The sequence below is a fragment of the Takifugu flavidus genome, chromosome 16, assembly GCF_003711565.1.
Source record: "Takifugu flavidus isolate HTHZ2018 chromosome 16, ASM371156v2, whole genome shotgun sequence".
NCBI classification, from domain to species: Eukaryota; Metazoa; Chordata; class Actinopteri; order Tetraodontiformes; family Tetraodontidae; genus Takifugu; species Takifugu flavidus.
In genome coordinates, this window is record NC_079535.1 from 4,898,613 (window position 1) to 4,920,833 (window position 22,221).

The window sequence follows — 22,221 nt, forward strand, 5'->3', positions numbered from 1 at the left end:
CCGCATTGTCCTTATGGTGCCCCTCGACACATGTTAAGCTTTCTTTGGTGGGGTCTCATCTGGTCCCAGATCCCAGGCCCAAAGCAGGATCAGCAGGTCTGAGAGGCAGACAAGGGCATTCTTTGCTCTGTAGGAATTAGTAGAAAGGAGCAGTAGGGGGGGGCGGGGGGGGGGGGGGGGGCAGGCCAGCTGTTTGGAGGGATAGAAACAGAGGTGATGAGCAGAGGGAATATGGGGTATGATGGAATAAACTGGGTGTGTCGGCCGGGGCGGCAAGGTGGTTCTTTCATTAAATCCTGTCTAAAACAGAGGGCATCTCCAGAGGTCTCACCTCTGACTCACACTCTGCTACTGCAGGCATGAAGAAGCCCCCCAGAGACACCAAACAGACACACGAGTGGAACCACGGGAGTGATTCACGTTTACCCACTGGCTCACACTCTATCCACACACACACAAACACACAGACACACACACACGCACACACAAGGTGGATCTGCCCAGATAAACTACAAAGATCCACCGTGACTCATGTGAACATGCCAACTCCCACATACAGGGAGCAACACACACTTACACACATCATTGGGCTTACAAGTCAAATCTCCCATTTTAATTGGGAATCACATCAGTTGCCGTGAGAACCTCAACCCATCTGGAGGCTCCTACTGGAGGATGACAGAGGGGCCACATTCAGATAAACTCGCAGTGATTCAAAAGTGAGGGGGGAAATGGAGGCGCTGCGAGGAGAACGGAGAGGCCACGTGTGTGGGCATCACAGGGGGGCGGGCCCATCGATCCCCTGCACTGGCCCGTCAATTGTTCCCCTCTCAAAGTTTCATTCCAATGGGGAGGCGCGTCAAGGTACTTTCAGACACGTCCAGTGATGACTCATCATCGGCGCGATTTCAGCCAAAGGAAGGGTCGGCACGGAAACGAGAAGAGCATCATCCACGGCGTTCTCGGAGAGGCTCCATCCCTGATCGATAGGCCTTACTTTCACTTTCTGTCTGGCTGCATGCACATGCAGGGGGATCAATACATCAAACATTTTGTGTTAATCAGACTGAGGAACTATTTATTCAGTGACAAACACAGCTCTTTTTTTAAGGGAAGTGGGAGTTTTAGCATTTACGCAGGTTATATAGTGTCTGACGGCGGCATTCTTTAAAGAAAAGGATGAAAACGCTGAAACGGAGTTGGAGATGCGGCGCCTTCGCCTTCCCCGGGTGTATTAATATCAGCTCAGGTGAAAGCCGGACTTGATGAATTAACTGAGAGGATGCCAAGAAAAGCCATTACGGCACAGGAGTCCGGGCACGCGTCTGGCCTGCCGGTTGTCATGGCTGCAGTGTTTATCACCTCTTTTCCGTCGACAGGAGCTAAGCAGCAAATCAGATTGGCTTCAGACAGGGGGAGAGTTGGCGGGCGAGGGGGGGGGTGTGTTGGCATGGCAGAGGGGGTGAAATGCCAACGCGCTGCAGAGGGACGGCTGAGGAAGGGCCCTGGACAAATGTCAAGGAAAAGATGTTGATTTTAGCCACGAGAGGGTGATTTTGATGCACAGCCATATTATTCAGAAAACCCTCAGAAATGCAAATCTTCAAATACGTCCGACCTGAGGTGTGTTGACTCGCAGCTTTTATGTTTTAAAATAAACTAAATACCTCTCAAAAGAGCTTAATTCTCACCCTCTTTCTGCCACGATGAGGAGCGCTGACATTTACATACATTTGAAAGCCCTTGAAGTCATCTGAAAGCAGTTTTCTTTAAAGGCAGCTAGCACTCCCAACCACAGCAAGCCAGGAAAGGAGTAAATATGTCCTAGAACAGAGTTTTCACCATCCAGTCTTTTCTGGGTATTTCTGCCCACAATCCATTGTGCAGACAAAAATAGGACAAAAGGGTGAAAGTTCAAGGTGTATTTTTGTGACAAAGTAGGGGTCCCTTTGCAAATGAATCCCCTTTACTATGCGTAGCCAGTACGGTTGCGTGTCTGGAACACAGGGGATGTCACATACAGTCTGCCAAAAATACCAGGAAGTCCCAACACTTCCATTTGCATCATGTAGTGTGCAAGCACGCTCTGACAATTCCTACCCACAATCCTGACATGGCGCGTCACCGTCTTTCAGGCACACATAAACAAATCGGAGTTCAATCATTTGACAGCTGACTGACACATGGCGTGACAGGAGATCAGGGCGCATAAACGGTGCTCATGACAGGTGTGTTTGTGACAGGACGAGACAGAAACATCACCGCATCTTCTTTTTTGTGAACGTAGGAAAGGTCGTTGAGGGAAATGGTGCTTAAATTAATGAATATGGTAATGTGACAGTGAGGAAAAATAGAGCAGAGAAGGCAAAAGTCCTGGATGCACTCTTTTGACAAAGAAGTTTAGTGTTTTCGAAGTTTAGTAGCGATGGGGATCTGGAGCCCAGCCAAGGTTACTCTTTACCCTCTGTCCCCTGTGGCCGACGCCTGCCCCCTAGCGGTCTGCTAAACCAATCATCCCTGTCTGGAACCTCGTACAAGTGCGGTGAGACGGTCTAGACACGGATATCATGCCTCACAGTGGCTATCACAGGACGCTTCAATTCGATTTTAGCCGCTAATATCGGCCGAAGAGATTTAATAAAAGCGTCACATTATGACATTTACCGGCTGTGACAAGTGGTCGGTGGAACTCCTTCCATCTAACAGTGCTAATCACAAACAGATGGTTAGCAGCTGCTAGATACCTCCAGCTGGCTTCCCGCTGCCTCGGCTGCCCGGTGCCTGCAGTTAACCACCCCTGAATACCCTGCTTACACGTGCGAAGGCTCAAAACACGCCTCTATGTGGCTAGAGCCAATCAGAGAGCCGGGTGCTGAAGCGTGGGAGCCTTCTCAGCGAATCAGAGCGCTCGTTGTTCGAGAGTCGCTTGCATTCGTTCAGCGAGGCCCCTTGTGCTGTCAGCAGGGAGGAAGGTACGGATAAATGCCATCGTACCCGCTTCAGGAATTAAATTAAAAGTTTAGTAAGTTTTTAAAGTTAAAGGAGTCGATCCGCTTGAGCCGTTCATAGCTTTAAACAAAGATTTATTGGAGTGTTTTCATTAAATTCTCGTAACATGGAGAGCTAGTCTGTTTAGCTCCCTCTGTAGTCATCCTCTTCGTTCCTGTTTTATTTGTAAATTACGGTTTTTAGGCCGAGTCTTGCTGCATTTTTGAGGGCTTCGGCTACGGCTGGGGCATATTTTAGCTGACAGGTCGCTGAATAGGACGAAACCACCAGACAGCCGCTGTGAATAGCGGCATTGTTCGCGCCGGCCGGTTTGTGTTTGTGTTTTGGAGTGTTCAGGTTCAACCCCACAGGCCTCCTCTACGGACACTGAGCCGCCATTTGTCCGGCCAGAGGTCTTCACCATAGCTGTGATCGGCCTGACACGGTGCGTTTGGAAGTTAGCGGTGACGGCGAGTCGTCGCGTAGTTCACGGTCGCGCCTCGCTGTCCGCCCGCGGTGCCAGCGTCCCACCGTCCCCGACGAGGATGCCGCAGACCAACAAATCCAGGAATGCTGCGGCGGGCGAATCCCCAGGTGCTGTCCAAGCTGGAGCCCCGGCAGAAGACGCAAACCCGGTGAGCCGACAGGGAGACCTGGCTGTTGGAGACGACAACGTGGGAGACCGCGAAATAATTAAGTCCCCCAGTGATCCCAAGCAGTACAGGTAATTAAAGAGCTAAAGCCTCGGCCACCTCCAGAGAGTCTACATTAGACACGGTGCTGTTCTGGAACCTTGCTATTCATCACCCTTTTTCCCCCCCTGCACATTTGAGGATGCTGCAGTCTGCTGTTCCTGTGCAAACGCACCCTTTTGCAGAATGGCAACAGTGTTGTGTATGTTACCCCTGTCAGGTACATCGTGCTGGACAATGGGCTGAAGGCTCTGCTCATCTCGGACTACAGCGGGCCGGCAGCATCTGAGGACGAGGAGGAGGAGGGAGAGGATGAAGGTGAAGAGGAAGAGGAGGATGAAGATGAGGATGATGAGGAGACTGGGGATGAAATGGAGGAGGAGGAAGAAGAAGAAGAGGACGATGACAACGAGGCAAAAAAGAAGAGAGGAAATGCTGAGAAACAGGTATTTTGGTACTTTTGAACGTAGGGCGTGGAGTTATTAACAGGCAGAGCTGTCGGTAAACTTTGACAAACATTGTTCGTGGCTAAAATCTGGTCATAAATTTGGTGGTTGCAGCCCCAGGATGATGCCTGATGGGGGGACTTAAAATAAAACACAATAAAGGAGGAAAATGTCAACCCAGCTTAACACTGAGGCTCGGAGGCTCAGAGGGAAAAGCCGCTGGATTTGGGCCTTTTAATGGGACTTGTGTATTGTCCTACTGAAAAACCAGCATGTGTGTGTTTGTGTGTGTGTAGTCTGCTGCAGCCCTGTGTGTTGGAGTGGGCAGCTTCAGTGATCCCGATGACCTCCCCGGCCTCGCTCATTTTCTGGAACACAGTGAGTAATATAAACCACCGAGGATCAAAGTTTTCTCAGCACCGGAAATTTCCTTCTTTGTCGTGTCAAAGGTTAATTCTGCCTTAAAACTCTTGTTTATTTCTTTAAACGCCAGTCAAGTCAGGTCAGTTTTATTTACACTGCTTACATTTCCCGTTAATGCTGACACTACCTGACACGCTATAAGAATAATTTTCCATTTTTTAAAACCCATTTTCTCTGCCATATTTTCCATAATCTTATTTCGTCAGCTTCAGTCATTAGTCTGACATTTCCCAAAATACCCTCCACTAAACAACAAAGAACAGGCAGGAACTTGTTGACATTAAGCATTTTCCTGCTCCTGAAAGCTTTTTTGCATCCCTTTGAAATGCAGCCTATCGTGTGAACGTTCATTTGTAGAGAGCGTTGCCTCTGAATGTTAACGGCAACACTTGGAGATCAGTTTCAGCTTCAGCTGTAAAGTAATTGGAAATCCGATTCTGTTGGGGCTGAAGAGTGTAATGCAATGCTTCACTTTCTTTCCTTTTCCTTTTGTCCTTTAAACTCCACAACTTTGCTTGCCTGCCTCCCCTCTGCTGGTTCCGTTTCTCGTCCCAGTGGTGTTTATGGGCAGTGAAAAGTACCCCTCGGAGAACGGGTTTGATGCTTTCCTGAAGAAGCACGGCGGGAGTGACAACGCCTCGACCGACTGCGAGAGGACCGTCTTCCAGTTTGACGTCCAGAGAAAAAGCTTCAAAGAGGCTCTTGACAGGTGGGCAAGGATCCAATCAACTCTTTTGTTGCGTTCAGATCAGTTGGAAACTTTTTCTTTTGACAACAAGCAGATAACTCGGATAAATGCACAACACAGGAAAACAAGGTTGGTGAGAGATTAAAGAGCCCGTTAAAAGATGATGTCTCTTTGGTGTGAATGTCTTTGTTGTCCTTGAATCTGTTGACAGGCCAGTCCAGCTGTTCACAGCTGAGCCAGTCAGTTAAAACTGTTGATGAAGAGCTCAGCAGCTACTTTAAAACCAGTCATTTTAGATAATGCTCTGCACTGCTGCAGCTTAAAATATGTCTTCACCAACTGAAGGACAGGAAGTCCATTCTGGAGAATGGCAACGTGGAATAACACCAGTTTAGGACAGATTTTTGCAGAGGGGAATCGGTTCCAGTCCAAATCGCTGCCCATTTAGATAACAAAACACCGAGGTTAAAAACAGGAGCAGGCCAACATCTTCTGTCCAGAGCTGAGGCAGAGAGAGGACACTCCTGCTGGTTCTAATCCATCAGTGGAGCTCGGCCAGCCGGCTTGAGTCTGGAAAAGTTCAGGGGGAAAAAAAATAAAAAATTGCCCATTACAGGCCATTCTTGCTGTCTATTAAACGCTTTAAGACAAGTATTAAACCTCAGAATCAATCCCGCAATGTACCGATGCCAGCGAGGGAAGGGAGCTGTGTTTTCCTTCAGGGTTTCCAGGAGAGGCGAGCGCGGCCGTCCCTGAGGAGCGTTGTAATAAAAATCACGTTTAGGAACTGTCTTTAACTGCCTAATTTATTTCCAAGGGCATCCCAACATTAGCTTTATGGGTCTTGACCTCAGTTTTGCCCTCATTCATTTTGAAGGCCATCCAGGCTTTGATTGGAATAAGGCTCCTCTTTAATAAAAACGGGTTAATTCTGGTCATTTACTGTATGCGTGCATTGTTTTGTGTTGTGTAAATATTTTAATTAGTCTCATGTTGTGTCAAGGCTGATTCTGCCCCTCATCGGTTCATTTTCTGCAGTTATCTGCGGTATGATCTTAGCTACTGTTGGAAGAAGTTTAGACGGATTTAGGTCATTTAAGCAGGTTTAAGTGGTGATTTACTTAAATCCTTATTGAGTAAACATTAGTCTGCTTGTGCTGCATTTAAGATTGCTGAGCGAGCGGGTCATTTGAGCTACAGTTTACCTGCATTCATGTCTAGATCAACATTATTATTGTTTCTCTGCCGTCTGATGATGCTAATTGGACCATAAATAATGGCATCATGGTGCACCAGACAGAATGTTTTACCTCACGAATGTGGTTCTCCTGCCACTCGGTGTAACGAATGATTTTAATCACGCATGTTTACCAGCAGCAATAATATAGAGGCCGCTGTGTCAGAGGAGCCGCGTGATGTTTATTTCACGGCCCATTCAGTCGTCTGTGATGGGCATCGGTCTGCATCTGATTGTTCCTGTCTGCCCCGTGTCTCTCTCTATTCCCGCTGTTCAGTCCTTGATGGTATTCCGTCTGTCCGTCACCCTCTTAGGTGGGCTCAGTTCTTTATCTGCCCCCTGATGATCCGGGACGCCATCGATAGGGAGGTGGAGGCCGTAGACAGCGGTGAGTGCCTCAGCCCCGTCTTTCTTTCTTCTTTTCTTCTATTGATCACTGTCGTTCTCTCCTGCTCTTGTGTCCTTCAGAGTACCAGCTGGCTAAGCCGTCGGACTCCCACAGGAAGGAGATGCTGTTTGGCAGTTTGGCCAAACCCGGACACCCAATGGGCAAGTTCTGCTGGGGTGAGTTAGCAAACACAACCGCTGGGACACATAATCCACACAGGGCCTCCTCAGGGTACGTTCAGCAAGAACAAACAGGAGTGCTGAGACAGCTGCCAGGGCTCCTTCTCACACTGATATTCCAGCACATTTAAACCGTCCCTCCGCTGTGTTGTAGCCGTGCTGATTTCCTTATTTGCTTGGGGTTTTTTTGGGGGGTTTTTTTGTAACACACCAGGAAACGCAGAAACTCTGAAGCAGGAGCCAAAGAAGAAGAAGATCAATGTGTACAAGCGTCTGCGAGCCTTCTGGAAGAAATACTACTCTGCCCATTATATGACCCTGGCGGTGCAGTCCAAAGGTCGGCAGCATCGTTCCATTACTGCGCTTGTTTGTCAACAGATTGACAGTTACTTTGTTAAAATGATATCATTTCCCAGCTGCAAATGAAGGCAATTTGCGAAAAGCAATCTGCAGAGTAATAAGCGGTTTAAAAAATCATTTGGAGCAGATCTAATATGGATTCACAGCGCGGATATTCAGTCATCTGTGGTCAGATTGTCCCGATTTACCTCAGAAAACAGCATCCAACGCAGAAAATCCATCATTTTTAGGATTTGGAAGCAAATATGTTACAAGATGTAGTCAATTAATTTTAGCCGCAAAGTCAGACCAAGATTGATGTTGCGAAACAGCAAATGTTTGCAGTCTGGTCCTCATAATCTGGACCAAACGTTTCTGTCTACATCCAGCTCTGAAGGTTGTTTTTGTGCAGGTTTTCAGGTGGAATCAAAGTGGATCTGCTAGCTGGGAGGCTTGAACACAAGCTCCAGAGGCAGATTTTGTCCGTCATAACCGTTCATTCTTGGCTTTAAGCTGTCTAAGCATCATTCAAGTTGAACAGCTTTGTTATTTTTGAACCTACACGGCCGCTGTTTAAGAATAAATTCAATAATTGCCCTTTTTGCGCCACGCTGTGAGCGTTTGATTATAATTGGATCCCATTCTTCATGCTGGCAAAGATCACTTTTTCTGAAAAAGAAAAACTCCTGCGTAAAGAGGAATGTTTGTGCCTGGAGTTGATTTCAGACCCCACGTGGATATTTTGATAATGTAGCTATTGATAAAGCTGCAGGAGGGTGCTGTGTCAACTCGGGGGGCTTTAATCATTGTCTCAGTCCCTGACATTCAAGTGTGTGAGCAAGAGCTTCACTTCTGAATTCAAAACAGGGCTGGGACGCGCAGGCTAACAGTGACGCTAAACCACAAATGATGAGCTTCCAGCCTGAATTATTGAGACTCACTTGAACTCTAATTTCTGCGCCTCCACTCGTCCTTTAGAGAAGCTGGACACTCTAGAGGAGTGGGTGAGAGAGATCTTCAGCAAGGTTCCTAACAAGTGAGTATTGAGAGGGGCCTCTCATACAGATCCAGCCTGAGATGTTGCTTTAATGTAAATGTCAAGCCTTCCTCCAGCCCTTTCTGTGCCCTTTCAAACCTGTTTATATATGTTGGAGAGGTTGGTCCCTGAAAGTGAAGTTGGTGTTTTTCTGCTTCTTTTTGCTTTAAAACAAGGTGAAACCTACATTAACACACTTTTAATACTTAATGTGTAAGGTTTATTTCATTTACATGTTTTCAATTATAATGCGAATCGTATTAAATATGCCTGGAGTCATTCTTTTCCCTAGTTTAATTAACTACATTGAAGACATCACGGGCGTTGAGGACATTTGTGGCATTTGCTGACTTATTTGGATGGTTAAATTGAAAGTAAAACATCTTAAGTCTGTGTTTTTAACCTCCAGCGATCTACCCAAGCCAGACTTCTCCGGCATGCTGGATCCCTTTGACACGCCAGCCTTTAACAAGCTCTACAGAGGTACTCCTCAATTTGTCTACACGTGAATACAAACATGAGTCTCAGCCTTTTTATGCACACATTTAAGCCTCTAACTCTTGGTTTCAGAATAGGAAACGGGGCCATAACACCAACACACTTTTCCTAATGCAGTTGTCACATAAGCAGAGCAGCTGTGATATTTCAGGACAGGCTCGGGGGGGGGGGGGGGGGGTCGCTGACCCCCGTAATTCCACTGCTTGTATTTGTGTTGCCTGGTGGCTGCAGCATTGCTGCCTCCTGTCGTGTCGCAGCTCATCTTATCGATCGTTAATATAAATGCAATCAAACTGCTTAAAACCGGAGCTGGGCCGAGCTTCTAGCGACCTGAGCTCGTTAGCCTGACTGTTGCAGAGCCTCTCGGTCCTGGCGACAGATGCTCGCGCTCCTTCAGTTTTCAGCCCGGCTCCTGAACACACTTTTAAAAACTCGAACGATCGTTGAGCAGATCAGCCGGAAACGGTCGACCGCACTCGTCAGCGGTGAAATCGCGGCTGCCGTCGAGACTAAAACGATCTGTCGTCTCATTTGCAGTCGTGCCCGTTCGGAAGGTTCACGCCTTGAACATCACCTGGGCCCTCCCTCCCCAGGAGAAGCACTATAGGTGAGTCACATCCAGACTGCAGGGAGCATCGCTCACCAATTAGATCATGCTGGCCCTGATTTAGAATAATTGCTTTCGGTGTGCTCCTCTCCTCTGCCCCTGTGTCTCTGTCTACCTTCTCCAGGGAGAGTTTCTCCATAAAACCATTGACTCGGAGCAGCCGGAAGATCCCGGGCTTTGCCTTGATTGTAGAGAGATTGCATCAGTGAATTATTTTTTTGTGTCTTGTTCCCCCCTCCTCTTTCCAGAGTGAAGCCTCTCCACTACATCTCCTGGCTGATTGGCCATGAAGGCACAGGAAGCATCCTCTCCGTTCTGAGGAAGAAGTGAGTATTATTCCCTTTTTCTTCCCCCCTCTCCCTGATTTGAGGGCACTCAGAAATCCAATTAAAAGGTCTTCAATTTGCTGGGTGTACGTGGAGCTCTGAGTCAGCCCTGAGCGTCGGAGCCAAATTTTTAATATACATGCGCTTTTTCCAGCTACTCGTACAAACGTGTCACCGTGCGGCTGCACAAAAGTGTTTCAGCCTCTTCCAGCTAAGTGGCGAAGCCACTCGCCAAAATTTAGTCCCGGAGCACCGAGAGTTGACGCAACAGTCCCTTGACTGTCAGAACCGCTTTGATTTGAGATAAATATCGTACGTTTTTCTTTTTTACTCTGAGGGCTGTTTTCAGTCGCCAATGAATGACAATGAATCTGGAGTGTACTCGGCGCCTATCGTGAATCCGCCAGCTCACAGACGAGTGCTTGTTTGATAGTCGAGAGGATGGCGAATTTAACAGCCGCCAGCCTGGTGTGTGCCTCCATCCCCGTTGGCATTTCAGCGCAATAAAACGGGAACTTTTTAACGTATTGATCTAATGATGTCACTCAGAAACGAGTGTGAAAGCGGCGGCGTCAACAAGCCACCAAAGACAACAATCGCCGCGTTTGTGACTGTCGGCTGCGTAAGATGTGGCATTTTCTGATTAGTGATTACAGGCGTTTTGTTCAGAGCTAACCGCTCCTGCGCGGCAGCGAGACAAATAGAGCTGATAAAAGGTCCCTGCTGGATCTCAGGTGGCCGCTGGCAGCTGTTGAACTGGCGGTATCGACGTGCCGGCAGAGCAGGGTTCACCGCGCTGATAGATATTGACTACGCAGCTTCGCGAACCTTTTGACATCAAGGAAACGCTCTCGACCCAGGAAAGCAAATACAGACCTGAAGAGGGGAAACAATAATCAGCCGATGTTTGCAGCGAGGATCTGAGAGAGCCTCTCTGAGGAGCAGCGTCCAAATGAAGGGGGGGGGGCATCGGTTATTGACCGCACAGGGCTTCCGGCCGGGCATTAGAAAGTTCGATTACGTCCTGTTTGTTGTCCATGTCCATGCCCTGTTGTCCATGTTCTGAGTCGTGAGGCTGCATGTCTGCACTTTGATCACATCTCGGCAAAAAACACAAACCTTTGATCTTCACCCAAATTCTTCTGGACGCTGAAACGGTGCAGCTGGAACAAAAGAGGCAAAACAAGGACTGGCATCAGTGTATTTAGCTGTCACGAGATTAGGAGACAGCGGGAACGTGAGGGATTTGGAAGCTTCACTGTGACTTTGGTTTACAGCAGCCGCTGGTTCATTTAGTGGATCAGCAGGTGTGTGTCTACAGCGCTCGCAGTGAAACAGCCCGTATCGGTTTGTATTAACTCCTGGTTCCTGTACTCAGCTCAGCTCAGCACATCACAGCAGTGCACGGGCCTCAGATACATTTATTCATATTTACTGCCTTTTAAAAACTTGCCTGAGAACTTTCAGGGGTTTGAATCCGTCTGCTGTCATCAGTCACATCTCTTGGGTAATACTCTTCATACTCTCGACACCAGCCGTTGCATCACCTCCTGATCAAAGCAGACGTGGTCTTTGCTCTTGACAGATAACCCAGTTTTTTTTTTTTTAAATGATAATAAACTCGCTTTCATTTTCCAGCCATTATTTATTTCTTCATTTGTTTCCTTTGTAGCTGTGTTTACAACCCCGCGGAGCCCCGAGCTGTTTACTGTCAGGGAACATGTAGTGGTGTTTGCACACGTGCCCGGTTTGCGCCGATCTCTCACGCCGCCCGTGCTTGTCTGCAGATGCTGGGCGCTGGCTCTGTTCGGAGGAAACAGCGAGACCGGCTTCGACCAGAACACCACCTACTCCATCTTCTCCATTTCCATAACGCTGACTGATGAAGGGTTCCAGAGCTTCTACCAGGTAAAGAGAAGCCTCCATCTTCTCTCGCCATTGTTCTGCTTGTCTGGGAGGAGGGAAAAAACCGAGCTGCAGCTTCAAAAATTCCCACACAGAGTGTGTGGAGTTTAGTGTTATTTATGTCTCTCTCTGCTGGCATGACCACAGGCTTTGTATTTTTTTTCCTGTACAAATGTTCTTCTGTGCACAGGTTTGTTTTTGTGTGTGTGTGTGTGTGTGTGTGTTTTTTTTTAACTCTTTTTCTTTAGTTTCAGCCACCTGAGAGCACCTCCTTCCCCCACAGGGGAAACTGTGACAACACCCAAGCATAAAATATAATTACATGCATATATTTACGCTCATTTATGATGAATCACAAGTGTTTTCTGCCAGTGGTTCAAGTAGCTCCGTAAAGACTTTAATAATTAATATCAGAGATCAAGGCTGCGAAAGGTTTGAAAGTTATTCCACGTAGAGGCGCATCAATTCTGAATGCCCCCCTCCACCGGTTCAGTCCGATGCTTGTACCTGGAATTTTAAGAGTCTGGAGATCCAGCTGGTGGATTGAGAAGAGTGCTCATAAATTTAGCCCAGCCCTAACCTCTCAGCAGGTACGATGGGGCTCATCCCGAGGTAATTGAATCAGCTGAAGACGATGAAGTGACCGTTACTCAGCGTCGGATGGCAGGAGGAGAAGCGGAGGCCGTGACTGTATTTGTCATTTGCTCAGGCTTCAGCAGCCACCGCAGGACTGTTGTTACTGTTATTGATCACCCCTGCGTTTACACTCGCATCCTGCAGCAGCTCGTTGTTTTTACCGATATCGATCTCCGTCGCTGTTGCAACACGCCAGGTTCCCTCCATAATGCAACTTGACTGGTTTGTGCGAGGTGAAATTTGCTCCATCCTTCACAACGGTGACATTGAACCATGTTCCAGTGTGCGCGTGAGGCCGACGCTGCCTCCGTCACCTTGTTTTCATTAATATAACACATTCTAATAAGCAGTCTGTCTCGTCTGTTGCTATGACAATGCGTGCCTGGAACATAGGAGGCAGTCAGAAACCTTTTAATAGGATGGCTGTCTTCTAATCTGGTGCGCCTGGAGTCGAGAATCCAGCATTGATTATTTCTGTGTAAATGCTGCAGCAGCCTTGAGAATGTTGGTTATTGTGTTTGAGAGCTCTTCAGGAGGCAATCCTTCATTCAGGGAGTATGAGTGCAGTCATTTAGATCACAAGGTGGGAGGTTTCTGGCTTTAAGATCAAAACACTCGAGTGGGGCCGACGCGGCGTGCCAGGGGTTTCACAGTTCCTTTATTGTTTGCATGTTTGGGAGCGTGAAGTTTGAAAGTGGGCAGGAAGTGGCGTGATCGCTGCAGGGTTTAAGCGACGGCTCCTCTTCTTGGTTCTAGACTGAAATCATTTCTCAAGCGTGATTAACACCTGAAATCCCTTCACGCATAAAGAAAAGTTTCCTTTTCTCAGTTCCCGCTCTGAACCACCCATCCCTGGCGCCACACACGAACCTCTCGCCCCATCCGGGCGACACATTGGCGCCGCAATTATCCATGATGTCACACTCCTCTATGTTTTTTATTTTATTTTTTTCCTTCTGTGGACGATTGTTCTCGGCGGTTAATAATAAGCATTCCTGATCCGCTCAGGCAGAGGTGCAATTTTCATTTACATGTTTGAATCAATGAAAGGGAGCGCTTGCTACTTTATCTGCTTTTAAATGCAAAGTCATTTTCCAAATACTGTAATTGGCACGGCTGCTCTAATGACTGTAATCAAATAACAATAGTGGGAAAAGATTGGCAGCGCCCGTGTAATTGGCGTGGTTAACAGCACATTTGACTAAAACCCCCATCATTACTGAGAAAAACAGGCAACTTGGAGGAGTTTTAGCGGCTACATTAACATTCTAATGGGTAATTTTGCAAGTTTGAAGCGTTTTGCTTTGTTTTCTTTGACAGGTGACCCACCTGGTGTTCCAGTACCTGAAGATGCTGCAGAGGCTGGGGCCACAGCAAAGGTAGCATCGCATGCACGCGCACCAGTGGGGTTCTGCTTCCTTAAATCCAACATCGACACGTTGGGAAATTGAATTTATCTGTTTCAGAATCTACGATGAGATCCAGAAGATCGAGGCCAACGAGTTTCGCTATCAAGAGCAAGTAAGAATTAAAATAAATGAGTGATTCATTTTAAAGATTTGGCTGACTGACGGGTCCTCTGTGTCAGATCGACCCCATCGAGTTCGTGGAGGACATATGTGAGAACATGCAGCTGTTCCCGACAGCCGACTTCCTGACGGGGGATCAGCTGCTGTTCGAGTTCAACCCTGAAGTGAGTCGTCATTTGCGTGTTGGTCTGATCAAAGCGTTCACGCCTAAATGAATGAACGGATCTTGTAGTTAAATGTCAAAGACGCCGAGTGTGTTAGAGTTCATCTTGATTATTTTGCATCAGATGCTTCAGTCTAATTGCAGCTTTGCATCCCAGAGCGACGGCGGGTTATCTTTAGCCTGGCGCTCTGATTGACAGCTAAATTAGCCTGACTCTCACACAAACAATGCTCTTCCTGTGTGTGTGTGTGTGTGTGTGTGTGTGTGTGTGTGTGTGTAGGTGATCAGTGCAGCCTTGTCCCTGCTCACTCCAGAGAAAGCCAACCTGATGCTGTTGTCACCCGAACACGAGGGCCGCTGTCCCCTCAGGGAGAAGTGGTTTGGCACACAGTACAGCGTGGAGGGTGCGTTTCTGCGTTTGAGTCTGTGTTTGCTGTCAGGGTTCCCTCTCTCCTCCACAATACATCCAGTAGATTTGTTGGGTCCCCCCCTCCCCCTTCTGTGATGAGAGTCTGCCTCCCTTTAACAGCGGCAGCCAGCAGTAGAACTGCCAGCATTTATCTTTGTAAAGGTGGAAAAATAGGCTGTAAAGATCCAGTCTGTTAAAAGAATTGGGTTGTTTTTCTGATTGCAGAGATCCAGCAGGACTGGATGGAGCGCTGGATGGGGAACCTGGAGCTGAACAGTGAGCTGCACCTTCCTGCTGAGAACAGGTTCATCGGTGGGTTAAGAATCCTGCTCTTTGTTCCACAGCACAGCAGAAAAACGCCATCCTGGGGCGTCAAACTGATGCAAGACTATAAAATCCAATTCAAACGTTCAGCGATCTGTACGTCTGCACAGAAATGAGAGAGTTGCTCAGAGACGGATCTTCCAGAGTTACTTCAGCATAGAGATGGTCTGGTCCATCATCAACGTTGAGTGCTTCCAATTTATCACAGAGTAAATGACACAAATCCACGGTTTGACACAGTTAGCAAGCGTGTCGCCACCACCGGGCAGATCGCTGCCAACGAGGCCGATGGCTGACGGTGGGTGGTGAGAGATGGTCGGGAGCTACTGCGGCTGGGTGCTGTCCACACGCGCCCGTTCTGAAAGCTAAAGTCAATATTAGTCGCTCAGATGAATGTTCTTCAGAGGTCTGATGAGATATTTTCTTTCTTTTAGCTGGCTGGCTAACCTCCAGGAGGTCTTGAGGAATGCACAGACACGCATTCATCTGTTTTACCCATTTCGCTTATTTCAAACCTGCATTTGCAAACTTTGTCTTCAGTCTCAGCTGGCGCTGACTCAGACCTCACTGTGGGCACTTTATCGCGTTTTAAATGGGCTCTCTGCCTCCGTGAAAAGCCTCACGCCATTTGTAAAGCAGATAAAGCTCCGACCACCGCCGTTAAAGGAGGTCCGTTTGGGCTAAATGGGGGATTTGTCACAAACTGGATTTGCTGAAATCACAAATGATTTATGAGCTCGAAGCCCGCAGAACTTGGACACGTTTGGTTTCTCTTTCCCAGCCTCTGATTTCACCCTGACGCCGTCGGACTGCCCAGACACGGAGTTTCCTGTCCAGATTGCCGCCAGCGACAGGGGCTGCCTGTGGTACAAGAAGGACAACAAATTCAAAATCCCCAAAGGTGACAAGTGTCCCTGCTGCTCGCAACATGAGGGATGTTTCTGAATCATCACAGAGGTGCTTTTTTTTCTTGTTGCAGCTTACATCAGATTCCACATAATCTCTCCTGTAATCCAGCAGTCTGCCAAGAAGTGAGTCCAGCCTCAGATACAATCACCGAGCCGTTTCTGCTTTAGCTGCTTCAGTTCCTCCATCATTCCTCCCTCGCTGTCACTGTCTCCTCACCTGGCCTCTGTTGTCCCTCCAGCGTGGTCCTCTTTGACCTGCTGGTCAACATCCTGGGCCACAACCTGGCCGAGCCGGCGTACGAGGCCGAGGTGGCCCAGCTGGAGTACAAACTGGTGGCCGGCGAACACGGCCTGGTCATCAAGGTCAAGGGATTTAACCACAAGCTGCACGTGAGTGAGCGCTTGCATCGACCTTTCGATCCTAAAATGAAAACTAAGAGCGCCTCAGATGTTAAATCGCTCCCTCGTGATGAGACGTTATTACATTTACATCTTTCTAAACTCAGAACTGAAGTGAATTCACATGTGGCTTCAAGCAAAAAAAAAACCCTCTGTTTTGTTTCCTGGAGCATCTCCTGAAACCACAGCAACGCCAGCAACAAACCTGAAATACAGCTTCTTTTAGAGTCAGAGCCTTCAATAATTTATAAATACAGGTTATTTACCATCTGGCAGACTAATGGTTGGCCTTGTTGTCGGCTTCCTGCTGATTAGTAAAACATGAAAGCAGCGTTTCTGCTGTTCTTCTTGCCAGGAGTTGCACGAGATTAATGTCAGACGTCTCGTTTGCGTCCTGGCAGTAAATCAGACGCGTTTAGCTCTTAAATAGCTGAACTACTCCTTTAAGACTGCTGCTTTGTTCAAAGTGCAGGTAAACAGAAGGTGTCGTGATGCCCGGGTTCCCGACATCTGCCTGCCGTGTCCTCGGAGGCGATAACGATGCTGGTTCTGTCTCTCTTGTAGCTGCTCTTCCACCTGATCATCGACTCTCTGGCTGATTTCTCCGCCACCCCCGACGTCTTCAGCATGTTTGCAGAGCAGCTCAAGAAAACCTACTTCAACATCCTCATTAAACCAGAGAAACTCGGCAAGTGAGTTGTTTATCTCTCTATTTTTTACCCCTCTCTCTCCTACCGCCCGACCTATCTCCAGGTCTGTAGCGCCTTCTAGTGGCGAACCGGTGTGACGACTCTTGTCTGTCAGGGACGTGCGTTTGCTGATCCTGGAGCACTCCCGCTGGTCCATGGTGGAGAAGTACCAGGCGCTGACGGCGGGGCTGACCCTGGAGGAGCTGCTGGAGTTCAGTGGGAGCTTCAGGGCTGAGCTGCTGGCTGAGGGGCTGGTTCAGGGCAACATCGGCAGCAGCGTGAGTGCAGCCCGTCACACTCGGCTCATCTGTCACCATTCCCATGTTTTTCCTCCCTCTTAACCGTCTGATTGTCTTCATTATGCCTTATTGTGTTCCCTCCACAGGAGTCAAAACAGTTCCTGCAATATGTGACAGAGTAAGTCAGCCGTTCTGCTGGGTCTCTTCCCTAATGAGGAGCCAATCACACGTGTTTGTTTGCTCCTGTACACACAGTAATCAGCATCAGCGCCAGTTGTTTAAAATTCCCCTTTCACCTTCTTCGCTTAACTTTTTTGCTTCAAAACCCTCTGCAAACTCCCTTCTTTTCACCCCCCCCATCTCCTCTCCTCACCCGGCCTGCGGACAGTAAGCTGCAGTTCTCCAGGCTTCCAGCAGAGGTTCCGGTGATGTTCAGGGTGGTGGAGCTCCCTCAGAAGCAGCACATCTGCAAGGTCAAATCTCTCAACAAGGGCGACGCCAACTCTGAGGTCACGGTTTACTACCAGGTACGGCGCCGCCCTGGCTGTTCCCTCTGCAGCGTTGCCTCCTTTCACGTGTCTCTGTTTCCTCCTGCGCTCTAGTCTGGGCCCAAAGCCTTGAGGGAGCACACGCTGATGGAGCTGCTGGTGGTGAGTGATGCTTGACTGCTCTTCATCAGCGTCTCCGTCCTCCACTGAGCCCAGTTCTTCTCTTCCAGATGCACATGGAGGAGCCCTGCTTCGACTTCCTCCGAACCAAAGAAACTCTCGGGTGAGGCATTGAAATTTCTGGGTGGTTATTGTGTTTTTAATGTTTCCTCGGATCCGATTGTTGCTGTGCATTAAATTAAACTGTCACTATCGATGTTCCTGTAAAAGCCTTCCCTCGGGCCGCCATTATTTTTACAATCCTCTTTAAAGCAGAGTGGAATTAAGCTAAGAGTGACTTTATTTATTCCCCCTTTTACAGCAGAGTTAGCCGCCGTTGCTTCCCAGCGGCTTCCTGCAATGGCGCCATTATGTCAAAACTCGGCTGAAGTTGTTTAGAAAAGTGGACTCGTACATTTTCTCCTCTGCATGCGACCGTCCTGATAGATGAGCTGATCACACATGACAACCTCTTTCCTCCCCGCAGCTATCACGTCTACCCCACCTGCAGGAACACGTCGGGAGTCCTGGGCTTCTCCGTCACCGTGGAAACTCAAGCCACCAAGTTCAAGTGAGGTCACAGTTTGTTTGTTTGTTTTGGCCAGAAACCAGATCCGATTTATCTTCACCATTTTCTTGAACTCAAAGTGTGAATCTTTGTTATTGGCCACCCAAAAACAAGCTGCAGTTTATCTGTGTGGCCTCGGGGAGAACGAGAGCGGGAGGAGCTGATAAGAGAGCAGGACGGCAGAAATCCCCCCGTAGCCTGGAACATCTTCTCATGAACTTCTCTCTTTCAGCACTGAGCTGGTGGAGCTCAAGATCGAAGAGTTCTTGACTTTATTTGGAGAAAAGCTGAGCTCACTGACGGAGGAGGCGTTTAACACTCAGGTGTGTGTGTGTGTGTGTGTGTGTGTGTGTGTGTGTGTGTGTGTTTTTAGACATTTTCCCTCATTAGAGAGAAGACAAGTTTCTCTTTATTGCTCAGTTACACAAGTTTACTCACAAACCGTAAAAACTGTTCACGGGTCAGAAAATCATTTTTTGAATGTTGTTTTCCTGTGTAGGTGACCGCTTTAGTGAAGCTGAAGGAGTGTGAGGACACACACCTGGGGGAGGAGGTGGACAGGAACTGGGCAGAGGTGGTCACGCAGCAGTATGTGTTCGACAGGCTCAACAGGGAGGTGAGGATGAGCCACACACACGGCTGCCGACAGCCTCATTATGCAGCCAGACCACGGCTGTTTATTCTCCACTTTATTCCATTTAATTAGCCCGGCACTTTTTATTATGCGCCGAGTCTTCCACGCATTTTGACACAAAAACAGCCGAGTCTGTGTTCCAAACAAGATGCATGATGCAAACAGCCTTCCAGCAACCTTTTTGATGTTGCATTCCTCCTCAAATATGCATCGTACTTCATCATTAATCACATTTCATCTATCAGGGTTCGCAGCATTGACATGGTAGGACATTTTAAATGGAAGTCGGATTCTTACAGAAGTCTCTCATGTTTTATTAATTTTCCAGATTGCTTAATTTCAGCTCGCCCGGCACCCACAGGTCCACTTTTTGAGGCGTCACCTTTTTTGGCATCTTGTCTGTTTTAGCAGCGTGACGGCGAGGGGACAAAAACACTGAATTTTTCATTTGAAGGTCCGATGACGGCGTGCAGAGCAGGATTCCTGACACGCCGGAGCCCAACCTCCTAATCCCAACCTCCTAATCCCAACCTCGGCTCACCTTAACCAGCGTCTCTCTGTCCAGATCGAGGCCCTGAAGCAGATGAGCCGGGCCGAGCTCACCTCCTGGTTCCAAGAACATCGAGGGGAGAGGAGCCGCAAACTCAGCGTGCACGTAAGCGGAGCCTTTGTGACGGCGTGTGCACGTTAGACGCTTTCCTGCCCTGACTCAACTCGCCCGTTTGCCTAGGTTGTGGGGTTTGGCGCCGAGGAGAACGACGAGGACGGCGGCAAGAAGTCGGAGGAGGATTCGAGCTCCACCTACGGCGAGGTGTCCAAGCTCACCTTCCTCCCGCCGTCGCCCAAGATGGCGTCGGCGGCCGTCGCCATCATGGACATCCCGGCTTTCACCGAAGGCCTGCCGCTATTCCCTTATCACAAGATACTGGAGTAAGCTCCTCCTGCCTCTCCCGGCAGGAGCCAGTTACAGATCCAGGCATTTTTAGAGCGGAGGTGAAGCGAGGAGACGGGTTTTACCGCCACTCTGACCCAGACCGACCGGGTATCTTTCACCATTGGGAGGAGTCGGACATTAAAAAATCTTTTCAGAGGTGTGAATCAACTGTGAAAGGTGTGATGAGCTCGGCCAGGTTTCAGGTTCTGCTGCGGCCCGTCAGCGGGAAGAAGGTACAACATCACAAAGGCGTCCAATCAGACGATAGCAGGGGGACGTCTCCTTTGTTCTTCTCAGTCTTTGAGTAAAAGAATTAACATTCGCAGCCTCGCGGCGGTTTTGACAGTTATTGAGCGACTGGCGTGACGGACGGCCGGGTCGGGAGCCTCTTCACACAGGTGACTGGGCCCGGTGCCGAGCGCTTTCATTAACCGACTTTAATTCATGTGAAAATTATACCTTTCTCCCCCCGAGGGAGCCGGTGGGTCGCGCCGGGGGCTGGTGATGCTTGCTACATTTTAACGTAATTAAAATCTAATCCGCTAGCAGAATCGTCTGTATCTTGTGGCTAAAGGCGGCTGCCTGTACGCGCCAACAGGGGGCGCCTCTGAGCGCTCGCCACTGGTTTTATTCATTAACATCCAACAGAAATGAATCATATTTTACCCCCCGCTGAGCTTGACCTTCATGACTGATTTAACCGGCAGCATCTGCTTCTTTTCTTGGTTTTAGTGGGAGGTTTAAAAATGTTGGACCTGCTTTCCTGTCGGGCTTCACTGAAAATGTGACATTAAAACATGAACGGTTGACTTCAAGCTGCCTCTTTTTGTGACGTCAGCAGTTCTAACGCCCGGCCTGAAGGTGGCTTCACGCCGCTTGATTATCAGTGAGGAATTCTGGGTAACGAGCGCTGCACAAACATCACAACGCCTTCGGTGGTCGGTGGTGACGAACCCGTCTAATTAGCCTTCGTTTGGACCACATTAATCCCGTCGGCGTGGCAACGCTTCAAACAAAAGTCCAACTGAATGTCCTTGAACTTGGAGGGGAAGGTGACACGCACGGTCCCGAATCATCCAAACATCCGGGCTGGGGGGGGCGGATTCTCCAGATCTTGTTCTACACCCTGAAAACTGGGATTTCCTCACAGATGTGGTGACGCCTCCATCTGGAGGCTGCTGCGTTCAAAAGGCTTTAAACATTAAATCCCATCTGTTTTCAATGCGCTCGTTTCTTCGGCTGCTTTGATCTTTGACATCATCAAAGGTCCGCTGCGAGAGTTTGTTGTCGTAAATGAAGATGTCTGTAGTTTAATATGGTCTCGGCCTTCTTACTGCTTCCATATTTATAGAAATGTTGAGGCGGGTCCCCCTCCACGGCTGGGCGGCCATGTTTGTAGCCCTGAATCGCCCCATTTTGTAGTTAAATCCCTGCAGTTCGTAGTTTCACCACTAGGCGCCAGACTTTTGAGCAGCTAGTCGATGTTACTGGTCTCATTTAGTGGAACCAGTGGCGGTGTGGGCTCAGTCTGTTGGGAACTGGGCTGAGAAGCAGAGGGTTCTGGGTTCGAGCTTCAGTGCGGACTAAACATGGAGGATGTTCTGTTGCCAGTCTGCACTGCCGAGGCACCCTTGAGCAAGGTACCCAACCCACAAACGCTCACATGGGACCCTGGAGTATGTGCACCCTCGCCGTGACCCTAAAAGGGATGAAGCGGTCAAGAAGAAGAATTTAATACATTTTTGTTGCACATGTTTAGTGTTAATCGCTGGGGAATTCATGCTCACTGCTCACAATCACAGATTGCACATTTTTCCCTCTCCCAGAGCAACTCGGCCTTGCTGAGTCTCATTCCTGCATGTGATTCTGGTGCTAGCTCCCGTAGCTTTAGGTACGGCATGAATTAGCTTTAGCCACCCGCGTCTCGGCACACATTTGGATCAGGGAGCCATAACTCAACCTTTGGAGTATGGAACTGTGTCAGGAGCGCTATTACCAGTAAATTAACTCCGACCGTGCTGTCACCAGCAAGCGGCGGCCCCGCTCAGGAAAGCTTTGTGACTTGGTCCCACAGAGTTGCTCTCACGCTGCGTTCTCCCGTCACAAACCATTCTTCCTCCTCCGCTCTTACGCTGAGTACATATGCAGACGAAACGTATCGCAAATGCACACTGACAGGCCTGCCCGTGAATCAGAGGAGATTAGATTTGTAAAGTGTGCGTGCGCGCACGCGCACACTTCACCCCGTGTAAGCCTTCTGCTGTTACAGTCTGTGTGGTTCCTGTTGTCACTCTGATTCCATCTGAGGAACCCCGCCAAGGCAGTAATGAGCTGGAGTCATGGAGCTGGGGCCCTGCCGTGTGTGTGTGTGTGTGTGTGTGTGTGGGGGG

At 48.7% G+C, this 22,221-nt stretch overlaps 1 protein-coding gene across 1 annotated transcript; it reads left to right on the top strand.

Annotated features, from left to right (window-relative positions):
- Positions 1 to 2,953: 2,953 nt before the first annotated feature.
- Positions 2,954 to 20,646, top strand: nrd1a (nardilysin a (N-arginine dibasic convertase)). The gene is made up of 31 exons (XM_057059498.1): positions 2,954 to 3,712; positions 3,901 to 4,126; positions 4,423 to 4,504; positions 5,105 to 5,258; positions 6,789 to 6,862; positions 6,943 to 7,038; positions 7,256 to 7,378; positions 8,359 to 8,416; positions 8,826 to 8,899; positions 9,452 to 9,521; positions 9,770 to 9,847; positions 11,635 to 11,755; positions 13,709 to 13,767; positions 13,855 to 13,909; positions 13,977 to 14,081; positions 14,361 to 14,484; positions 14,715 to 14,801; positions 15,595 to 15,714; positions 15,793 to 15,844; positions 15,961 to 16,111; positions 16,685 to 16,812; positions 16,925 to 17,087; positions 17,195 to 17,226; positions 17,437 to 17,575; positions 17,651 to 17,698; positions 17,767 to 17,819; positions 18,183 to 18,266; positions 18,496 to 18,586; positions 18,763 to 18,879; positions 19,463 to 19,552; positions 19,628 to 20,646. Exons 1-31 carry the CDS (start codon positions 3,534 to 3,536, stop codon positions 19,829 to 19,831), a joined length of 3,237 nt encoding a protein of 1,078 aa, XP_056915478.1. The 5' UTR covers positions 2,954 to 3,533; the 3' UTR covers positions 19,832 to 20,646.
- Positions 20,647 to 22,221: the final 1,575 nt, after the last annotated feature.

Coding starts and splice junctions, on each gene's coding strand:
- nrd1a (XM_057059498.1), top strand. CDS start 3,534: ATGCCGCAGACCAACAAATCCAGGAATGCTGCGGCGGGCGAATCCCCA. Junction 8,900..9,451: donor CTTTAACAAGCTCTACAGAG/GTACTCCTCAAT, acceptor TCTCATTTGCAG/TCGTGCCCGTTCGGAAGGTT. Junction 9,522..9,769: donor CCCCAGGAGAAGCACTATAG/GTGAGTCACATC, acceptor TCCTCTTTCCAG/AGTGAAGCCTCTCCACTACA.